Here is a 19,238-nt window from a genome sequence, read left to right on the forward strand (position 1 = left end):
ATGGTCTGTAGTTCTGGATTAGAGCTTTTCTTTTAATTCACTGGGGCATGGTTATCGTTGGCTAGCCAGCAGTTGCTGCCCATCCCTAGCTGCCCTTGAACTGAGCGGCTTGCTAGGCTATTTCAGAATGCATTTGAGTGTCAGCCACATTGCTAGGAGTCTGGAGTCCCATGTCAACCTGACCAGGTGAGGATGGCGGACTTTCTTCCTTGCAGGACGTTAGTGAGCCATTTGGATTTTCCTGACAATCGGCAATGGTTTTGTGGTCATCAGTAGATCCTTAATTCAGATTTTCTAAATTATTGAATTCGAATTTTATCCATCTATCATGGTGAAATCTGAATGCAGAGCATTAGCTGAGTTTCTGGATTAATAGTACCACTAGGCCATCGTCTCCCATGTGTGTACAAGTGCATATTGGTACAGCAACTTTTAACTGAGTGAATTGTGACACGCGCATTCACACACAAATAATATAAATGAAATGTGAGGCAGTGACTATTTGTGTTGTTCGTGCTTTTTATCTATTCTTCTGTTTCACGCAAACATGCTTCCAAGCATTTTAACTAATATTGCTGAAATCCACTGAATACACACAAGACGCAAGACACCAGACAAGTTGTAGTATCTCTTGAGTATGTTATGTAGAATAGAATACTACCACTATAGAATGTGTTAAGCAGTAACACAGGTAGATACTCGAGAGTGTAGTCTCCACATACTTTCTTTGGGCCATTGCTACTATTTTAAAGGTGTAGGTTCTGTGATAGTATCGTGATTAATAACAGTTGCTGCTTGGAGCATATATATATAAAGTAATGTTTGCTTGAATTTTGTTTCTAGAAGTAAATAGTTGTTCTATTACTTTTTTCGTCTTGACTCTTTTGCAATTTGTCTCTCCTCAGCAAGCACCTAATATTGTCAGAGCCCTTGAGCTCTTTGTGAAACCTGATTTTCTCAGCGGTGAGAATGCTTACATGTGTGCAAAGTAAGTAGTTTTCTAAATGTTTTGCACCTGTTCTGTAGATTTTCTTGAAGATTTGGGTCCCAGCTTCAATATTTAGCTTCAGCTAGTCATATGATGGGGTGGTAATTAATTATAATTTCTCTGGAGCTCAAGTTCATTCCTGATCACCACATTAGGCAATCACATGGAATTTGGATAGGTCAAGGTTTGGCCTTAATGCCAAAATAGCTGATTTGGGAGGCAAAATGTTGAGAAATATTTATTCGATAAACCTCTGAAGCTATTACACTGGTGACTTAGTGACCTGTCTTCACCTGTGCTACTTTTGGTCTTGTCTTGAAATTTAACTCACTTTCAGTGCAGAATTTGTTGATTTTAATGCATGTGTCATTGTCCAGCATGTTTTCTGCTGGTAGCAACACATGCCCTTCAGGAAAAGGTATTTTACCCAGCTTCAATATTTTGAGGTGAGAGATTTTAAAAAAGACACAGGCAAATGTTTTATAAAGAGAGTGGTTCACATGTGGAATGATAATTACACGAATAGGGAAAGTTTAGAGGGATGTGGGCCAGGAGCAGGCAGGTGGGACGACTTTAGTTCGGATTTATGTTAGGCATGGATTGGTTGGACAAAAGGGTCTGTTTCTGTGCTATGTGATATGACATTCTGTCATCCTTACAATGGGAGTGTTTTCATCTGCTTACTCCCCACACATTTGTTCCTCTGGTTCCTCTCCTACTATGTGCCATTCCTGACCAGATGGTGGCATACCTGCTCCGCAAGCTGTGGTGCTTTTGAAACTGACCAGTCAACCCCCTGTGTGTCCAGGTCACTGGTTCAGCCCTCTGCATTAATACGACCTCTTGTGTGCAGCAAAGTTTCATATAGTTGGTTCCAAGGATACACCCTTTTTACCTCACTATTTGGTTATTGCAGAGGCCGTTATGCTTTGTAAAAGGTAGTGTCCAGTCTAGCAGTGGAGAAATAAATTTAGGAACAAATATTTGCAAGTAATTACAGTTAGGTGAATTTAGTAAAATGCAGTGAGTAAAATAGGTTTTAAAGAAATATTATAAAATTAAAACCTCTGGGAATCCAGAAGTATGAGGCTCCCAGAATATGGAGTTGGTTATGAGGGAAGAGAGGTTTGACAAGCGAGGATTCTATCCATTGGGGATTTGAGGTGTAAGACCTGACCTGGTTGAAACCTGTAAATTCCTGGGAATGTTGACAGGTATATATTTCCTCTTGGATGAGAATGTAAAATTTGGGGTCACAGTTGAATAATATGGAGTCACTCATTTAAGATGGGGATGAGGAGTAATTTTGAGTGAGGGTTCATGAGTCTTTGGAACTCTGTTCCTCCAAGGGTGATGTTGGTTTGAATATTTTTCAGGTAGAGATAGCTCGTTTCTTAGTGAGCAATTGGGTGAAAGGTTATATTGGTAGGAAAGGGGAATGTGGTGATTGAGGTTACAATTACCAACCATGATTGGATTGAATGTGGAGCAGAATTGAGAAAAACTGCCTGTCCTCCTGATTCATCTATATTACCATTTTTCATGCAGTGGACGACAAAAATATCTCTGATTTTGCTTTAACTGCTTTGAAAGGACAATTGTGACTCCAACAAATAACTCTTTATTTAGGTGCAAGAAGAAGGTTCCAGCTACCAAGCGCTTTTCCATTCACAGAGCTTCAAATGTGTTGACCCTTTCCCTGAAACGATTTGCAAACTTTAGTGGTGGTAAAATCACAAAGGTGAAATAATTTTTTTTTTTCAGTTTGCTATTGGGAATTTTCAGTGGCCATTTAGTCTTGTTATTCTGTAAAATATATTTGTCTTTCTGTAGCATAATCCTTCAATGTGTAATTCATTGCTGTATGAGGTAGCTTTTGCATCCCATTCACAAGAAATTAACATTTGCTGTTGCAAGATTTCTGCACAGTTGCTGTGCAGAATTTCAAAAGAGCAGGTATTTTTGTGCTGGAGGTAAAACAGCAATTGCAAATTTTGCAGCTGTTTAAAAACCATTCAATAGCAATCATTTAAATAAAAGAAAAATTCTTGCTAATCAGTCCTCCTCACATAAAATCTATGAACCTCTTAATGAGCTGATGTGGGTTATGTAGCAATTTGCTTGAGTATTTAATTATATTTTGTCCATTTTAATGTAGATTTTACATTAGGAAATAACTATGAAAACTTGATTATATTTTTGACTGTTGGTATTTTAATAGGATGTTGGTTACCCTGAATATTTGAATGTACGTCCATACATGTCCCAAAGTAATGGCGAGCCAGTCAATTATGGATTGTATGCAGTTCTGGTGCATTCTGGATATAGTTGTCATGCTGGACACTACTACTGTTACGTCAAGGTGAGAATTGCACAGTTAATCAACTCATTAAAAACATGAACCAAAATTGCTCTCCTGTTTGAAACATTGGAAATTCTTATCGAACTGGCTTGAGTTTGTCCACAGTCACCTTTGTGTAGCAATTTGTTTATATCAATTCAGTTTATCAAACAGCCCCTTACTAACTATTGGAGTGGTAACCCAAACTTGCTTTCTTATTCGCAACTGATTTGACTGAGAGGAGAAAACCACATCCAGGATTCTGGCTCTCCAGTTATTTTGTTAGAGGTTGATTCAGAAAAATTGATCTTAAATATATAGTAATGTATTAAGTTTTAAAATTGTTTTACACCATAGTTAGTCTTAAATATCAAATAATTGTAAAGTTAAATGTTGATGCTTTTGAATGCATCTACCTTTATTGACACCTTAGTTATTTAAAATGTAAAGCAAGTACACATCGACTTCTCTGAAGAATGTGGACAGGCTAAAAGTGTGATTCTTCTACACAACGAGGTCATATTTTGCTATAAATTTTGTACTTCCTTATTTCCAAGAATATATTTCCAGCATTTTTTGGTTTTGATAAACCATCTTCAGTGAAATTATAGATGTTTGTTGATCTAATTATACAAAGAGTGCAATTTTCTTCTTGATCAAATGGAATATCCATCATAAGATTAAATGTAACTAGATATTGGGGCAAAAAAAATCAGTTGAGCAAACTTTACTAACAATAAGTATTTGAGATAACAATTTATCCATGACTTCAGTGTTAGCTGTTACTTTTTTTCAGGCCAGTAATGGGCAGTGGTATCAGATGAATGACTCAATGGTTCATTGTAGCAATATCAAGGTGGTACTGAATCAACAGGCTTATGTACTTTTCTACTTGAGGTGGGTGTTAGTAAATGCATTTCCTTGTTTATTTTATCTTTCTTTCTCATAGTTTTTTGAAAACTATTTATAAATTTGATTTTCGGTATGTGTGTAATGTGACAAAGCTGTTCCTTTAACAAGGTTATGTTGTCCATGGTTTATTTTTTCAGAGGGGTCATGAAAGACCCAGACTCGAAAAAATCTTAAGTTAAAGGGTTTCAGGGCCAGTTTGATACTGCCTCAGACAACAGGCTTTCAAGTTTTGGAAATAAAACACTTGGGGAGTGGCCAGCTCTCCCATCTCAGCTTTACTCTGGTTTGGTTTGGGTTTTAGTAATAGTGTTGAAAAAGAAGCAGGTTCAGGTTGGTTCTCTCTCTCGTGCTCTCTCTCGTGTTTTCAGATAGGATAAGTTATTCTATATTCTGTTTTTTGTTTGTGTTTTATTTGGTAATTTTGTAAATAAATTCTGTTTTGTTTAAACTAAATGGTATAACCACCTGCATCCCTCCTGGAATATCCACTTGCATCTGCTTAAAACAACTAACAACGTTATGGTCTGGGCTACCTCCTTGAAACGTTTTGAGGGGTCTGGCCTTGTCCATAACAGTACAAACAAAGTCATCACCTGAAGTTCATCCTTAGTACAGTAGCTTGAGGTCAAGTTGAGACATTGATAATGAACAAACATTTACTTGAGAGACTTCAACAATTTGGAGAGGAAGCTATGAGAGATTAATTAGTGCCCAAAAACAGAGTAACTGGGTCTTGCAAAATGATTAGATATCAGAAAATATTCAAGTGGAGAGAAGGGAGGCATTGTGAATTATTCAATTTTATGAAAGGGAAGATAAGTTACACGTTACATAAGTATTTCATCTTTACTCCTCTCTTTGGCCTTCTGCATTCCTTACTCAAGTGTTTTTCACTGTAGCCTTTCACTTCATGCATTGTTGAGTTCTTGGTCTTAGTTTGATAACAAACAGAAAGGAAGTTAGATAGAAGACTCATCTTCAGCATCAAAGGCTTATCTCTGTTCTCACAGCAATTCATAATGTGATCAGCCATGATCGAATGACCAATCGATGGTCCAAATGACCAAATTCTGCTCTATATCTTGTGGTCTTTATGGATTGTGAGAGCAGGCCTATGTTTGTTGTGTGTGTATAAACGAGGGATAAACCCAGTAGTTTGTATACTCAGAATCCAGGGCAAATGATGAACACTGAGAGATGATAATGTCTGGTTGATACAGGGCTCATACCTTCTCTCTTACTATTTTCTACCTTTTGGTTTCTTGTATGGTTGTGTGGTTTCAAGTTTTAATTGAGAAGAGTGTAATTGGCCACTATTGTATACTGTAAGTCATATAAGACATTTAAAATAAATGTTGTGTAATTAATCTTGAGATAATAAATTTGCCTGCATAATTGATAATTAAATTAAATTAAAATGAACCATTACCCTATTTCATATTTAATAATCAATGGTTATTCATTGTGTACTTAATGTGTTGCATATGAAATTTTCAACCAACTCTTAATTGACCTAAATAGCAAAACGCGTTTGTTTATTTTATATTTTGGGGTTTTTTAAAATGTCAATTGTAAAATTGTGCAATATTATTGTGGATTTTTTTTGTTTCACCTGAAGAATGCCAAACTCCAAGAGCAGTGTTGATGATGCACCTAAGCAGAACATGATGCTGGCCCTTGCCAAAACGAGCAATGGCACAACCATACCCAAGAAACCCACAATGAATGGATATTTGAGTTCACCTCAGATGACAAAGGTCAGCTTGTTAATCGTATCGTTAACAGCTTGTTATATTTTAAGAAATGCTGAAATCCACTCATGCGTAATTGTGCAAGAACAAGAGAACATGGCACTGGAACCATAGTGGTGGGAGAGCAATCATTGACACATTGGACAAATGACCAGCTTTAATGATGTAAAGGTGCCAGTGTTGGACTGGCCTGGACAAAGTTTTAAAAAAAAGTCACGCAACGCCAGGTTATAGTCCAACAGGTTTATTTGAAAGCACGAGCTTTCTATCTAATGAAGGAGCAGTGTTCCGAAAGCTAGTACTTCCAAATAAACCTGTTGGACTATAACCTGGTGTTGTGATTTTCAGCTTTAAAAGCATCAAATATAACTACTTCTAGGTATTTCTTGAAAAAGGCTATTGCAGTTCAAATATATTCTAGAACATTGGTCTCAATTTCCATATTAAGGTGTTCTTCCACAAGCAAGTCCACTTGAACAGAAACGTGATTGCTTTACCTACAAAAACAATTGGAGGTAGTAGATTGCACAGTGCAACTTATTCTCCTGGTAAATCTTGGAAATAATTGGCCAGATTTTTAGCAGAGTGGCAATCTCATGTAGGTTGCCACTCTGTCCTTTTTTTTTTAAGGACAAAGAGAACTCCATATTTCAGATAGGATATTCCGCTGGGGACCCCTTCAGAACCTGTCAAACGTACCTCCATTCTGGAGCATGAGGGGTGAGGAGTGAGTCCAATGTGAAGAGGGGAGAGGTATTATTGGGTCCTGCTGCAATTTAGGACTGCCGGGTGTAAGCAGGGAAGATTGGGTCGGGTGGCAGGGAAAGGGTGTTCTCCAGAACCGAGCTGTCTAATCCACTTGGGGAAAGGGGAGGGTAAGGGAGTTTTGTCAGGTCCAGTGGCAAGTTGCATCAGGTCCCACGAGGAAAAGTGGATGTCTGGTCAGTCTGAGGGAGGTGTAGTTTGGGTTTGTGAGGTAAGTTAGATATTAGATTTGTAGTTAGTTGAACGTAGTCTAGGAAATTAATCATTAACTTTTTATGAGTAATTATTTACTTAATTTCAACAGAACCCCTCAGATTCTCCAATTTAACTGGATACTTTGAGAGGGCTCTAAGTGTAGGGGAATTTCCAGGTCAGTTTTCCAGACAATCCATTTTGGAGTCTGCTTTGAGGTGGGTTCTGCAAGGTCCTCATGCACAGCACCCACCTATGCCAAAATAACGATTATCTGACCATTGGAAAATCCAAACCAATAATCTCTTGCTATATTCAATTCTTGTGGAAAATAAATTCTGGATTTGAATATCTCGGATGACAACTTCCAATCAGGTTTATTAACCAGCAAAAATTATCATGATTAAATGTCAAAACAGTTTGATAAAATACAGTTGATTAATTAAGACACAATTTGTTAAGAGCAATCTTTCGATTTCAGATAAACTCAGTTTAGACAGAATGAGGTGAAGTTTCTACTTGAAATTAGATATTTATGGAGTATTCCACCATCCCAGCTCATAATTGTCTGCTGGAGCAGATAATCAATCAAGACAGCTCAGAGGTTTTTATGAAAAGTTATGCATTTATTTGCTTGGATTTGAACTCTTCGCTGAGATAAAGGAAGGTCTCCGTCTTCCATAACTGAAATAATCCATTGTACAAATACTGAAAGCACTGACGCTTTATAGATTTTCTTGGTTTAGGTTGTATCTGAAGCAACACTGCACTCCAAAGAAGATCATTTATTTTAATACCCAGAAGCATAGAATTATTAAGCTGCAGACGGAGACCATTCAGCCAATCATGGTTGCACCAGCTCCCTTACAGACTGAGTGCTGATCTTCTATCTTGACTCTGTAAAACTGTACATTGTTCCTATTCAAATAATTATATAATCCTTTCATTATTGCCTTGATTGAACCTTTCTTCAAGGCAATACACTCAGCTCTCTCTCACTCAAAAGTTTTTCTCCTATCACATTTGCTTCTTTCACAAGTTGGTTTGAATCTGTGCCCTCCTGCTCTCTATCCTTTTCCAAGTGGGAACAGCCCCTCACCACCCCTCCTCTTTCTCTTCCCCCGCCCCATTAAAAAAAGTTCCACTTTTCCAATTTATCCTCAACTGAGATTTCTTCGCCTTGGAACTGACCTTATAAATCCACTTCTCCATTCACATTCTTCCTGAAATGTGGTGCCCATAATTGTACTGATGTGTAATTTGTCATATACAAGATCAACATATATCCTGCCACATTTTAATAACTTGTATGCATCAAGGTTTCTCTACTTAAGATTAGGTTCCCTACAATGTGGAAACAGGCCCTTCCAGACTTCCAACCAGTCCACACCGATCCTCCGAAGAGTAACCCACCCAGACCCATTTCCCTCTGACTAATGCACCTAACACTATGGGCAATTTAGCACGGCCAGTTCACCTGACCTGCACATCTTTGGACTGTGGGAAGAAACTGGAGCACCAGGAGGAAACCCACGCAGACACTTGGGAGAATGTGCAAACTCCACACAGACAGTCACCCAAGGCTGGAATCGAATCTGGGACCCTGGTGCTGTGAGGCAGCAGTGCCAACCACTGAGCTACTGTGCTGCCCTACTCTGCACAGTTTTCAGAATAGTGCACTTTATTTTACACTGTCTATCCATGTTCTTTCTCGAAAAATATATCACCTCTTGTTTCTCCAGATTGAACTCCCCACTCCAGCAGCTTTTCATGTCCTTTTAAAATACTAGACTGCCCTGCTGAACACCTCCAAGTTTTATATCATCTGCACACTTTGAAATTCTCCCATGCATTTCAAGATCTAGGAAATCAATGTAGATCAAGAAGAGGAAGAGCCCCCCAATACTAATTGCTGTGAAATTCCACTACAAACTTTCCTCCAGCCTGTAAAATATCCATAAACCATTACTCTGTTCTCTATCACTTAGCTAACCTTCTATTGCTGATGGTGTTGCCCTGTTTAGTCTGATATCCAACATTTTTTCCTGTATAAGCCTGTGTATCAAAATCCTTTAAATAAGCTGATCCTCTGTACCAAGGGGCTTCTGTAGGATTTTTTTTTTTTAAAAAACTCTTGGGCAATGTTATTACTTAATGGCCAGACTTCACTGTAAACCCGTACTACTTGAACATTCTATCAACAAAGTAATTCGCTGACAGAATGAATAAATTATTGTTAAATACATTATTGTAATTTATATTATGTTCATGAAGACCATATGGAACAAGCAGTAGCAAAATTCAGTAAATTAGATGTTGAAATTCCATTAAGCATTGAAAAAATAGATTACTTTGAAAGCAGACAGATCTCTCTATCATAGGCATTTGAACAAATGTATTTGAATTTTGTTATAGCTCTTAGAGTCTAGGACTAAAATTGGACTTTTTCACTTGAACGTTATCTTGGAAGGTATTACATGGATTGATTTGTTTGTTTTCTCACTTTGTGTCTTGAAGCCATTGAATACTGCTGGCTCATGGGACCGGATTTTCAATCTTGGGTTGGGAAAACCTCTGTGTCAGATGGGGATTCCAACCCTGCACTCTGCCATCAGCATGCAGTTGACTTTTTTTTTTGCTTGAATTGGCCAGTTAGAAGCATTGGAAGTCTCCCTTAAAGGCCTCATGGGGGCATTTGAAGTTGAAGGGTCAACAGGAGGATGTTTCTGATGCACCTGATCCTTGGAGGTAAAGGAGAGGGGCATTCTTCCATCTGTGGCGCCTCTTTAGCACTACTTTTTTTAAGAAAAGATAGCGATTGCCTTGCTACCACTGTAGAAGGGGATGGCTTCAGTAGTTTGTTCTCTCGTCACAGGTGGGCAGTAGGTGAAGGGGAGTGGGTGGGTGACTGGTGAAAGTCTGCCTGGAATTTGTGGTTGTGAAATAAACCAATTGATTGGTATGTGGTATTCCCTGAGTAAAAAACTCCCTGTTGGACAAAATACTAACTGTCTTACGTTGATGGACTGTTTTGATCTCCTCCGTAAGTGGAAACATACCTGAATTTTGTTCAGACCCTTTACAATCTTAAAGACGACTACCAGATACTATGCTGGCTTTATCTTCTCTTAACAAAAGTCTGTTGAATCTTTCTTGAGAGATATGACCTTCCAGTGTTGCTTTAGGGATGTGCTTATGCAATTCTACTAGTATCTTCATAACCTTTTTGAAAGGTTCTACTCCACTCCCAGGTGTGCTCTAATTAAAATAGCTCCTCTGCCTTTCATTTTGAATCCTCTTGATATGAGCCCGATGCTTGATGTACCATTTTTAAGATCATTTTCACATGTTGCTACTTTGAGATTTGTTTTTATACCATGAGGTGGTTTTGCTTCTCCATCCGCTTTAATATTTCATTTTCAAAGGAGTTTGTAGCCTCCTTATCTTTCCTGCCAAAATGTACCATCTCACTTATCCATACTGCTGTTTAATTGTGATTTTAATGCACACTGTGTTTTTTAATGTTCCCTTGTACCTTATCACAGATTTTGTTTGTGTTAAACGTCCCGTATGACACACTTTGGTGTCATGTTAATTTTTGGAATGTTAGTTCTATTTCCTAGGATCCACATGGTTTGTGAAGATGACATATTGGCACATGTGTAACTGGATTGTATTTGTTCTGTAGAAACCGGAGTCTCTGCAAGCCAAGTTGCAAGCTTCTGCAAGTGTTGGCGTGCCAGTCCCAAGAAACAGCACTAACCAGTCACCCAAGCTTCCAGTGAAACCAACATATGCACCAACCTTCATAGATGAGTCATTGAAGAGGTTTAAAAAATCTTTACCTCAGCTGCAACCAAAATCTTCTCAGGGCCAGTCAGCAAACAGTTCAAGTAGCAGCAGAACATCAGTAACAGAAAATGCAAAGGTGACTCCACTAGAAAGCAAGGAATTACCTACATCTACCTCATTCAAGTCGCTGTTAACTGGTGGATCTGAGCATAAAGGGAAAGAAGGCATCCATAACCAGCAGAAAGATTTTGGCAGTCCGAAACATGGTTTCAACGGGAGCAATGTTGCAAAAAATGGATTGAATAACCAACACTCTGAGCCCGAAGAGTCGGATTCAGAATCTCAAACACACAGCTCAGCTAATGAGAGGACTGAGAGTAGTGCTGAGGATCAGGGAGTGTCCAAAATAAAGCCCCAGCTGCTTGCGGAAGAGCAGTCCAGCACAATGTCACCACCTCCAGCTAAGAGGCTTGCACTGTCAGCCAAAAAGGTGGGTGTGTGTTGTGGGGTGCAGGAATTGTTATGTATCTAAATATTTACATGTTGGGAGTTGGTTAGCTCATTTGGCCGAACCGCTGGTTTGCAATGTCAAGTGATGCTAACAGCATGGCTTCACTTCCCAAGCTGGCTGAGATCATTATGAAGGTCCTGTCTTTTCAATCTCACCCTGCAACTGTGGAATGGTGATCACCAGGTTAAACTCATTGCCAATTATCTTTCTCACTCTCCCCACCAGAGTGCAGCCCCATGGTCCTTTGGGACTGTAGTGGCTTTATATAATGATCTCACATTGCATTGTTTGCAAGGTAGACCCATACATGAGCATTTAATAATACCAGTTATGAGTTTGTACTTCTGTGTTAGTGCATGCTGGTGATAGTACTTAATTAAATTTCAGTAGTTAGGAAAAGGTTTTTTTTAACTTACAGCTTTTTGTTGAAAAATAAATGCCTTTACTTGCAAGCATTTGCAGGTTTGATAGCGCTAAGAATTTAAATAAATAAAATTAGTTACTAGTATATATTGTTGTCCACATCTCTTCACCAGAGGCGGCATACATACATTAATACCATAACTCTTCTGACAAAGGCAGTTTTTACAATCTATCCATTATCTTAAAACCTCATCCTTTTGTCATATTGTTAATTCTAATCACTTATTACCAAAAACTCCTTCCTTTTTACCGTTTTATACTTTATGCCTTGTATGTTCATTATTATCATTTGAATGTGGATTAGCTTTGCGATTTCTATTAAAAAATGAATGTCTTGGCTGGCTCAATCCTCCCATCTCCCCCTTTAAGTGAATACCACTTGGTCTTATTTAAAGCCTCCCTCACTGTTAAAGATTGAATTTGAAGGTAACTTTGTAAGAGACAGTTGCATGTGCTTGTTGATGTCATCACGAATGTCTTCCTGTTGTTGAAAGCTGGTATTTAATTTCATTGCTGAAGTTCACAAATCTTAGTGAGGTTTGATTCTTTGGATAGTGATAATGAACATGCTAATGCAACGTTTGTGAAGGTTTGTAGCTCAGGTTGAGGTTTAGGGTGTAGGTTTGCTCACTGAGCTGTAGGTTTGATATCCAGACGTTTCATTACCTGGCTAGGTAACATCATCAGTGGCGACCTCCAAGTGAAGCGAAGCTGTTGTCTCCTGCTTTCTATTGATATGTTTGTCCTGGATGGGGTTCCTGGGGTTTGTGGTGATGTCATTTCCTGTTTGTTTTTGAGGGGTTGATGGGTGGTATCTAGATCTATGTGTTTGTTTATGGTGTTGTGGTTGGAGTGCCAGGCCTCTAGGAATTCTCTGGCATGTCTTTGCTTAGCCTGTCCCAGGATAGATGTGTTGTCCCAGTCGAAATGGTGTTTTTTTTCATCCGTGTGTAGGGCTACGAGGGAGAGAGGGTCGTGTCTTTTTGTGGCTAGCTGGTGTTCATGCATCCTGGTGGCTAACTTTCTTCCTGTTTGTCCTACATAGTGTTTGTGGCAGTCCTTGCATGGAATTTTGTAGATAACGTTGGTTTTGTCAGAAATGACAGCCAGACGACTAAGACCCCTCACACAAACCCACCAACACTCTCAAATAAAAACTAACAAACTTAAAAGACCCAATACAATCCATGGACAAAACTAACGTCATCTACAAAATTCCATGCAAGGACTGCTACAAACATTACGTAGGACAAACAGGAAGAAAGTTAGCCACCAGAATACACAAACACCAGCTAGCCACAAAAAGACACGACCCTCTCTCCCTCGTAGCCCTATATACGGATGAAAAAAACCATTTCGACTGGGACAACACATCTGTCCTGGGACAGGCTAAGCAAAGACATGCCAGAGAATTCCTAGAGGCCTGGCACTCCAATCACAACGCCATAAACAAACACACAGATCTAGATACCATTTATCAACCTCTCAGAAAACGAACAGGAAATGACATCACCACAAACCCCAGGAGCCCCATCCAGGACAAACACATAAATAGAAAGCAGGAGACAACAGCTTCGCTTCACTTGGAGGTTGCCACTGATGTTACCTAGCCAGATAATGAAACGTCTGGATATCAAACCTACAGCTCAGTGAGCAAACCTACACCGTAAACCTCAACCTGAGCTACAAACCTTCACAAACCTTGCAAAAATAAATGTTCATAAAGACAAATTAATGATCTGGTTAAGAGGTTGGTTGGGTGTAGAAGACAGACAGTATGAATAATATGTAAATGCTATCTAAATCTTCAAATATTTGTTATATTTATTAATGATTTAAGATAGAAAGATACCTTTTCAAGTTTGCCAATGACATAAAGATCATTGGTATCATAAGCTGCGAAGATGGAAACAGAACACTATAAAATTACAATTATACATTAAATGTGTGGGGGAAAATGTGGTAGGCAGATTTCAATACAGATAAGTATACAGTCATCTTTTGTGCAGCAAAAGAAATAGATCAGCACATCATTTAAATGATGAAAAGCTAGGAACAATGAAACTCCAAAGAGCTATTGAGTTATTTATTTATTGTCACATATATCTAGAAAGACAGTCAAATTTGTTTTTTTGCCACAATACAGCACCATTTTCAGTTACAAAATAATAAAAAGAAATTACATGAATAGAGTTTATCTTCTGTACAAGGGTCTTAAAGTACATCTCCAGGGTTTCTGCTGGGTCTCTGCAAGCTGTCCCAGGGTGTAGATGTGTGAATATAGGAGATGTAGGAGTTCATGAACTTAGATCAGTAACCTGTAGGAGTCAAGTACAAAACCATCTAAAAGACCGAAGGAATGCTAACCTTTAACTACAAAACTAGAACACATAGTGGAGGATATTTTGATACAGTTAAATCAGTTAAAACAAACATTAAAACATACAGTTAAATCAACAAAATCAGAGGCTAAGTATTAAATGCCCCATTTGATGTATTTTCAGCAAGGGTGTTATTAAAATTCATTCAGAGAATGCGGACTTCAGTGTTTGGGGCAACTTTTATTACTAATTTTTAATTACCCTTGAGAAGATGGTGATTATGTAAAATAGGGCAGGCATCCAGCTTTCCAACCACTCCTAAACTCAACCCATAACAGAGATTGTGGTCTACTGACCATATAAATAAACAATTATGGATCAAATGATTTGATATCATTTGATTTGATGAGATCCATTTTTGCCACATGTACCATGACACAGTGAAAAGTATTGTTGTGCGTGCTATTCAGGCAGGCCATATCTTACGTAAGTACATTAAGCTCAGAATGCAGAATATTGTGTTACAGCTACAGGGAGGGTGCAGAGAGAGAACAACTTTAATATTTCAGAGATCCATTCAGAAGTCTGATAAGAGCAGAGAAGAAGCTGTGCCTGAATCTATTAGTAAGTTTTCAAACTTTTATCTCTTCTGCCCGACAGAAGAGGGTGGAACAGACGGGGTGGTGTCTTTGATTATTTTTTGAAATTTTTTAAATTATTATTTCCACGCTGTATGACTTTATGAATCTAAAATAGATCTCATGGAGTAGAATTTGGTTAAACCCTGTGGAAACCTGTAGAATGACATAGACCCAGAATAAGGATTTTAAATAAGAATGGAGAAATCCAAGTTGATTGAAGATCAGGAGAAATTTGGCAATGCTGCTGAGTAAATATTCCCAATTATCGAGATAAAAGAACCATTTCAAGATGGTGGCAGCAAAGTAGCAGTACAGAGTGTGGGCTCCTCAGCCCAGGAGTCCATATTTCATCTACTCCATTCATTTTTACAATATTTTCTTTTCTTTCTCTGTTTTTAATGTTTCCAATCAGTATAATTAATATCAAAGCTCATCTGACCTTCATTTAACAGCTTCAGTTGAGTGCTCCTCCTGATCCAGCGACAAGGTGGTTACTGGCAGTCTGCAGCAGTGTACTCTCCCAGCATGGTGGTCTCGGCCCTGCGGAGTGGTCTCCTGACAGAGCGGTTTTGTCCCAGTGCGGTGGTCTCGTTGGTGGTCCGTCTTAATCTTCACCGAACACTTCTGGGCCAGTGCTCCAACCGCCTGGCGTGGCGTTCTTGCTCAGTAATGTCAGTCTTGTCCTGGTGGTGTTTTCTTCAGTGGATGTTTCCAGCTCAGTGATCTGACTGCCTGGCATCTTTCGTTCAGGAGTGGTGATCTTGGTGGTGCTCTGTTTCGGTGGTGTCTTTTTGGCCCAGTGTTCCCGGCATTTTGATTTCATTCTAGCATGATGTTCTCATCATGGATTGATGGTTCTCATTCCAGCTGCATTGTCTCTTGTTCGGCTTCCTCTGAGACTAGGAGCTGTTAAATAGACTTTGATGAACTTTTGTCTTAAATTTACTTTTATTGTTACTTATGAATTTATTTATAACTCTCGTCATTAATGCAGTCATTAATGGTAGGGAAACTTATAATACCTTTTTTTGTAAAGGAACACATACATCTCCCCACCCCCACCCTCCTCTAGCTTATCTCTCCATGCTCCAGGCTCACTGCCTTTATTCCTGATGAAGGACTTTTGCCCGAAACGTCGATTTCGAAGCTCCTTGGAGGCTGCCTGCACTGCTGTGCTCTTCCAGCACCACTAATCCAGTATTCAATTCAGTATCCTGTTCTTGCTTTCTGTCGTAGAGAACTACACCGTGCTGTTGGTGAAGAAATTTATCCTCCTCTCAGTCCTAAATAGTCTTCCCAAATCCTTTGATTGTGACATCTGGTCCCCAGTAATTGGAAACATCCTGTCTTTACCCTATCAGAGCTTTATAAGTTTCAATGTGATTCCCCTTATCCTTCTCAACTCCAGTGAATATCACCCTAACCGATCCTATCTCTCTTCCTATGTCAGTCTTGCCACCCTGGGATCAGTTTTTTTTGCACTTCCTCCATAGCCAGAACATCCATCCTTAGATAAGGAGACCAGAACTGCACCGCTACTCCAGGTGTTATCTCTTAATTATAGCAAGACGTTTGTGCTTCTGTTCTCGAATCCTCGAGCTATGAAGGCAAACATGTCTTTTGCGTTCTTCACCCCTGCTGCACCTACATGCTTGCTTTCTGCAGCTGGTCTGCAAGGATACCTAGGTTTTGTTGCATCTCCACCTTTCCCAATCTGTTGCCATTCAGATAATCTGCCTTCCTGCTTTTGCTGCTAAATGGATAATCTCACATTCATCCACATTAAATTTGATCTGCCATGCAGTTGCCCACTCATCCAACTTGTCCAAATTACAATGAAGCATCTGTACATCCTCCCACCGGCTTTGTGTCATAAAAAGGTAGGGTAGCAAGACACACACATGGGAAATTTGGAAGATAATGGACATGTTGAGCCAAACTATTTCAATGTTGTAATGTTCTAATTTTGCAAAAAGAATTGATCCTGGTATTTAAAGCATATGACTGCTGTATGGAAATGCTTCCGAAAATCTAGAGCAAACTCTGTCCCTTGAGAATGAAACAAAAATATTTTTGTTCACTGGTGTCAAAACATCAACAGTTGAAGTTCAGGTTTCTATACTTAACTGAACAATGACTGAAGGAATGTTTTGTTTCTCTTGTAAAGTCTTGCTGTGGAAGTTATCATTGATTTTCAACACTAACTCTTTGCAGTCGTATAGTTCATTTTGTTCTTGAGCCATTGCATTATTTAACTTAATGTGATATTCCAGTGTTTTGCCTTGAGCATCTCCAGCCTCTCTGATTTGGGGATGAGACTGCCAGAAATTTTGTTTTAACACCTCTTCCTTAAGCTGTTAATTTGTGCTTGACACCATTTCACCAGCATTTGCAACCCTCCTTTAATTTACCCAAATAATCAGGCCACATCTGTATGCAGAATTGTGTCAGTAGGTTATTGGATGAGGATGAATGTCACCTTTTCCAGAATCTGTGTACCTTTCCAGTGAAACTTAATGACATTGAGGGTGTACAGGAACTTTCTTTTAGACTCCACCCCCTCTCTGACAAGAACACTAATTCTCATCATTGTTCCTGTAATCTCCAAACCTGGATAGCTGATAAAACAGAGGCCACAATTGAACACTTGTCCTTCATGATCTGCGAACTTGGGCTACTCACAACCTGTGTGCACCAATCTGGCAACACACTGCTCATTAAACAAAATTTTCATCTTTTGCTAATGGGTCATGTTGTATTGGACCTAGTTCAAGATATGACGGCAATTAAATGTTACATCAAATTAAATGTCTCTGGTCAATTGCACATGAGGTTTGATAGATTATCTTTTTGCCAGAGCATTTAATTTGGCATTAATCTGTGGAGGATAAGATCTTGTATAGAAGTACAAAAGCTGTTTATGCGATCTGTTCACTTTGTTTATAACTAATGCTGACAAACTTGTGCTAGTATGCTTATTTTTCTAATTTTGTTCTTTGTTCATGTCTGGTATTTCTGGTCTAAAACTATAAATGTTCTTTCCTGGTCAGTAACTGGAAACTGTTTTGACTTTTTCTTGTCTATTGTTTTCCTACTTCGCTTCCCTAGCTGTCTAATCATGGAAACTTTTTTGATTCTTCTTTGCCATTCCCTCTTTTATATTTTCTGCACTCATGGATACTTTTTAGACCACCAAGTTTTTATTTATGTCAATAACTGCAGGCCATCTACAGCTGGAAGGTGACAGAAAATGAACCATATTCCCCATCACTATCATCAGTCCACAAAGCAAAATTAATGAAAAAAGGCCACATTTTTTCTTCTGCAAACAAAACTAGGTAAGAGAAATTTTTACTGCTCATTGAATAAAGCTTCCATCATTTAAAGTAAAGCAGTGCCAATGGACAAGGCTGCAAGTGGTTTTAATGAATTATTCCAATGAAACCACTTGATTCATTAGTTGTTCTTACTTGAGAAGGACACATGTATCTGCTCTTTCTTTAGATAACAACTATATAGTGCTTTCAATGCACAAAGACATGCCAAGGTGCTTCACAGAAGTGTGATTAGATGAGAATTAACAGGCAAGCAAGGAAAACAACGTAAGCAGATAATGCTAGAAATACCCAGCCAATCAGGTGGCTTCTTTGAAGGGAGATGTAGGCTCAGAAGCTGTTGGAATGTAAGACAGTGTGCATATGGTTTTCTCAAAGAATTGATCTTCAGGAGGCTTTTTTATAAAAGAAAGTCAAGCGGGGTGAAGAGTTGTGTAGAAATTTATGGCTGGAATTATAGAGCTTCATCACCAATGGTGAGACAAAGACTGATTTAATTATACTTTTCACAGACGTAGACTGTAAAGTACATTGGCATATTAAGTGTTTTCAAGTATATTTAACTTTTGTAATATAGCTGCCAACTTCACCACAGGAAGCTGTAGTGACAGCAGTGTAGCAGTGACCAGATAATCTGCTTTTTGTTAGATGTTGGCAGGAATAACTCTCTTGCTCGTCTTCAGATTAGTGATGAGGCATGCTACATATCTCATGCCAACATCTGGCTTAACATCTATCTATAAGACAGCACCAGCAGAGCAGCACTTGTTGAGTATAGGACTGGGATTTCATCTTGGAATGTTTTTCATCTTGGAATGTTGTGCTCGAGCTCTGGAATGGGACTTGTATTTGCGACCTGACACACATGCGAGTGTATCACAGCTGATCTTGGGAGAAGTTTATACAAGAGCTGAAGGGATGAAGACTTATTGGCAAAGTTGTTTTTGCAGGGTTTGCTAAGGTTAGGGGTAGAGAGGAGGACTTGAATGCAACAAAAGACCTGTGACCATTGTATATCATTAATGCATTCTAGTAAAGAATGAAATTTGGGCAACTTCATATTGAGTGACTCTATGTTCATAGAAACTGGTTTAAAATAACATAATGAAAGTACAGAACATTAAGACTATATTACAAAAAATAAGTTTTGTTGCATTTTCTGGCAACTGTTTTTACATTGGCAGGCCTAAGAAGTTTCTGTATTTCTTATGATCTGAATAAGGTTGTGCGTTTTATGAGATTTTATTTACTTAAGTTTCCAAAAAG

At 38.7% G+C, this 19,238-nt stretch overlaps 1 protein-coding gene across 2 annotated transcripts in view; it reads left to right on the forward strand.

Moving 5' to 3' along the window:
* usp36 (ubiquitin specific peptidase 36) overlaps window positions 1-19,238 on the forward strand; it is an 87,789-nt gene that overhangs the window by 45,744 nt on the left and 22,807 nt on the right. For both annotated transcript variants that reach the window (XM_043714918.1, XM_043714917.1), the window contains exons 8-14: window positions 906-988; window positions 2,618-2,729; window positions 3,210-3,350; window positions 4,126-4,226; window positions 5,860-5,998; window positions 10,638-11,231; window positions 17,860-17,975. In XM_043714918.1, the coding sequence (XP_043570853.1) occupies window positions 906-988; window positions 2,618-2,729; window positions 3,210-3,350; window positions 4,126-4,226; window positions 5,860-5,998; window positions 10,638-11,231; window positions 17,860-17,975 (1,286 nt within the window). The remainder of the gene's footprint in view (window positions 1-905; window positions 989-2,617; window positions 2,730-3,209; window positions 3,351-4,125; window positions 4,227-5,859; window positions 5,999-10,637; window positions 11,232-17,859; window positions 17,976-19,238) is intronic.

The sequence above is a fragment of the Chiloscyllium plagiosum genome, chromosome 24 (genome assembly GCF_004010195.1).
Source record: "Chiloscyllium plagiosum isolate BGI_BamShark_2017 chromosome 24, ASM401019v2, whole genome shotgun sequence".
Classification (NCBI taxonomy): Eukaryota; Metazoa; Chordata; class Chondrichthyes; order Orectolobiformes; family Hemiscylliidae; genus Chiloscyllium; species Chiloscyllium plagiosum.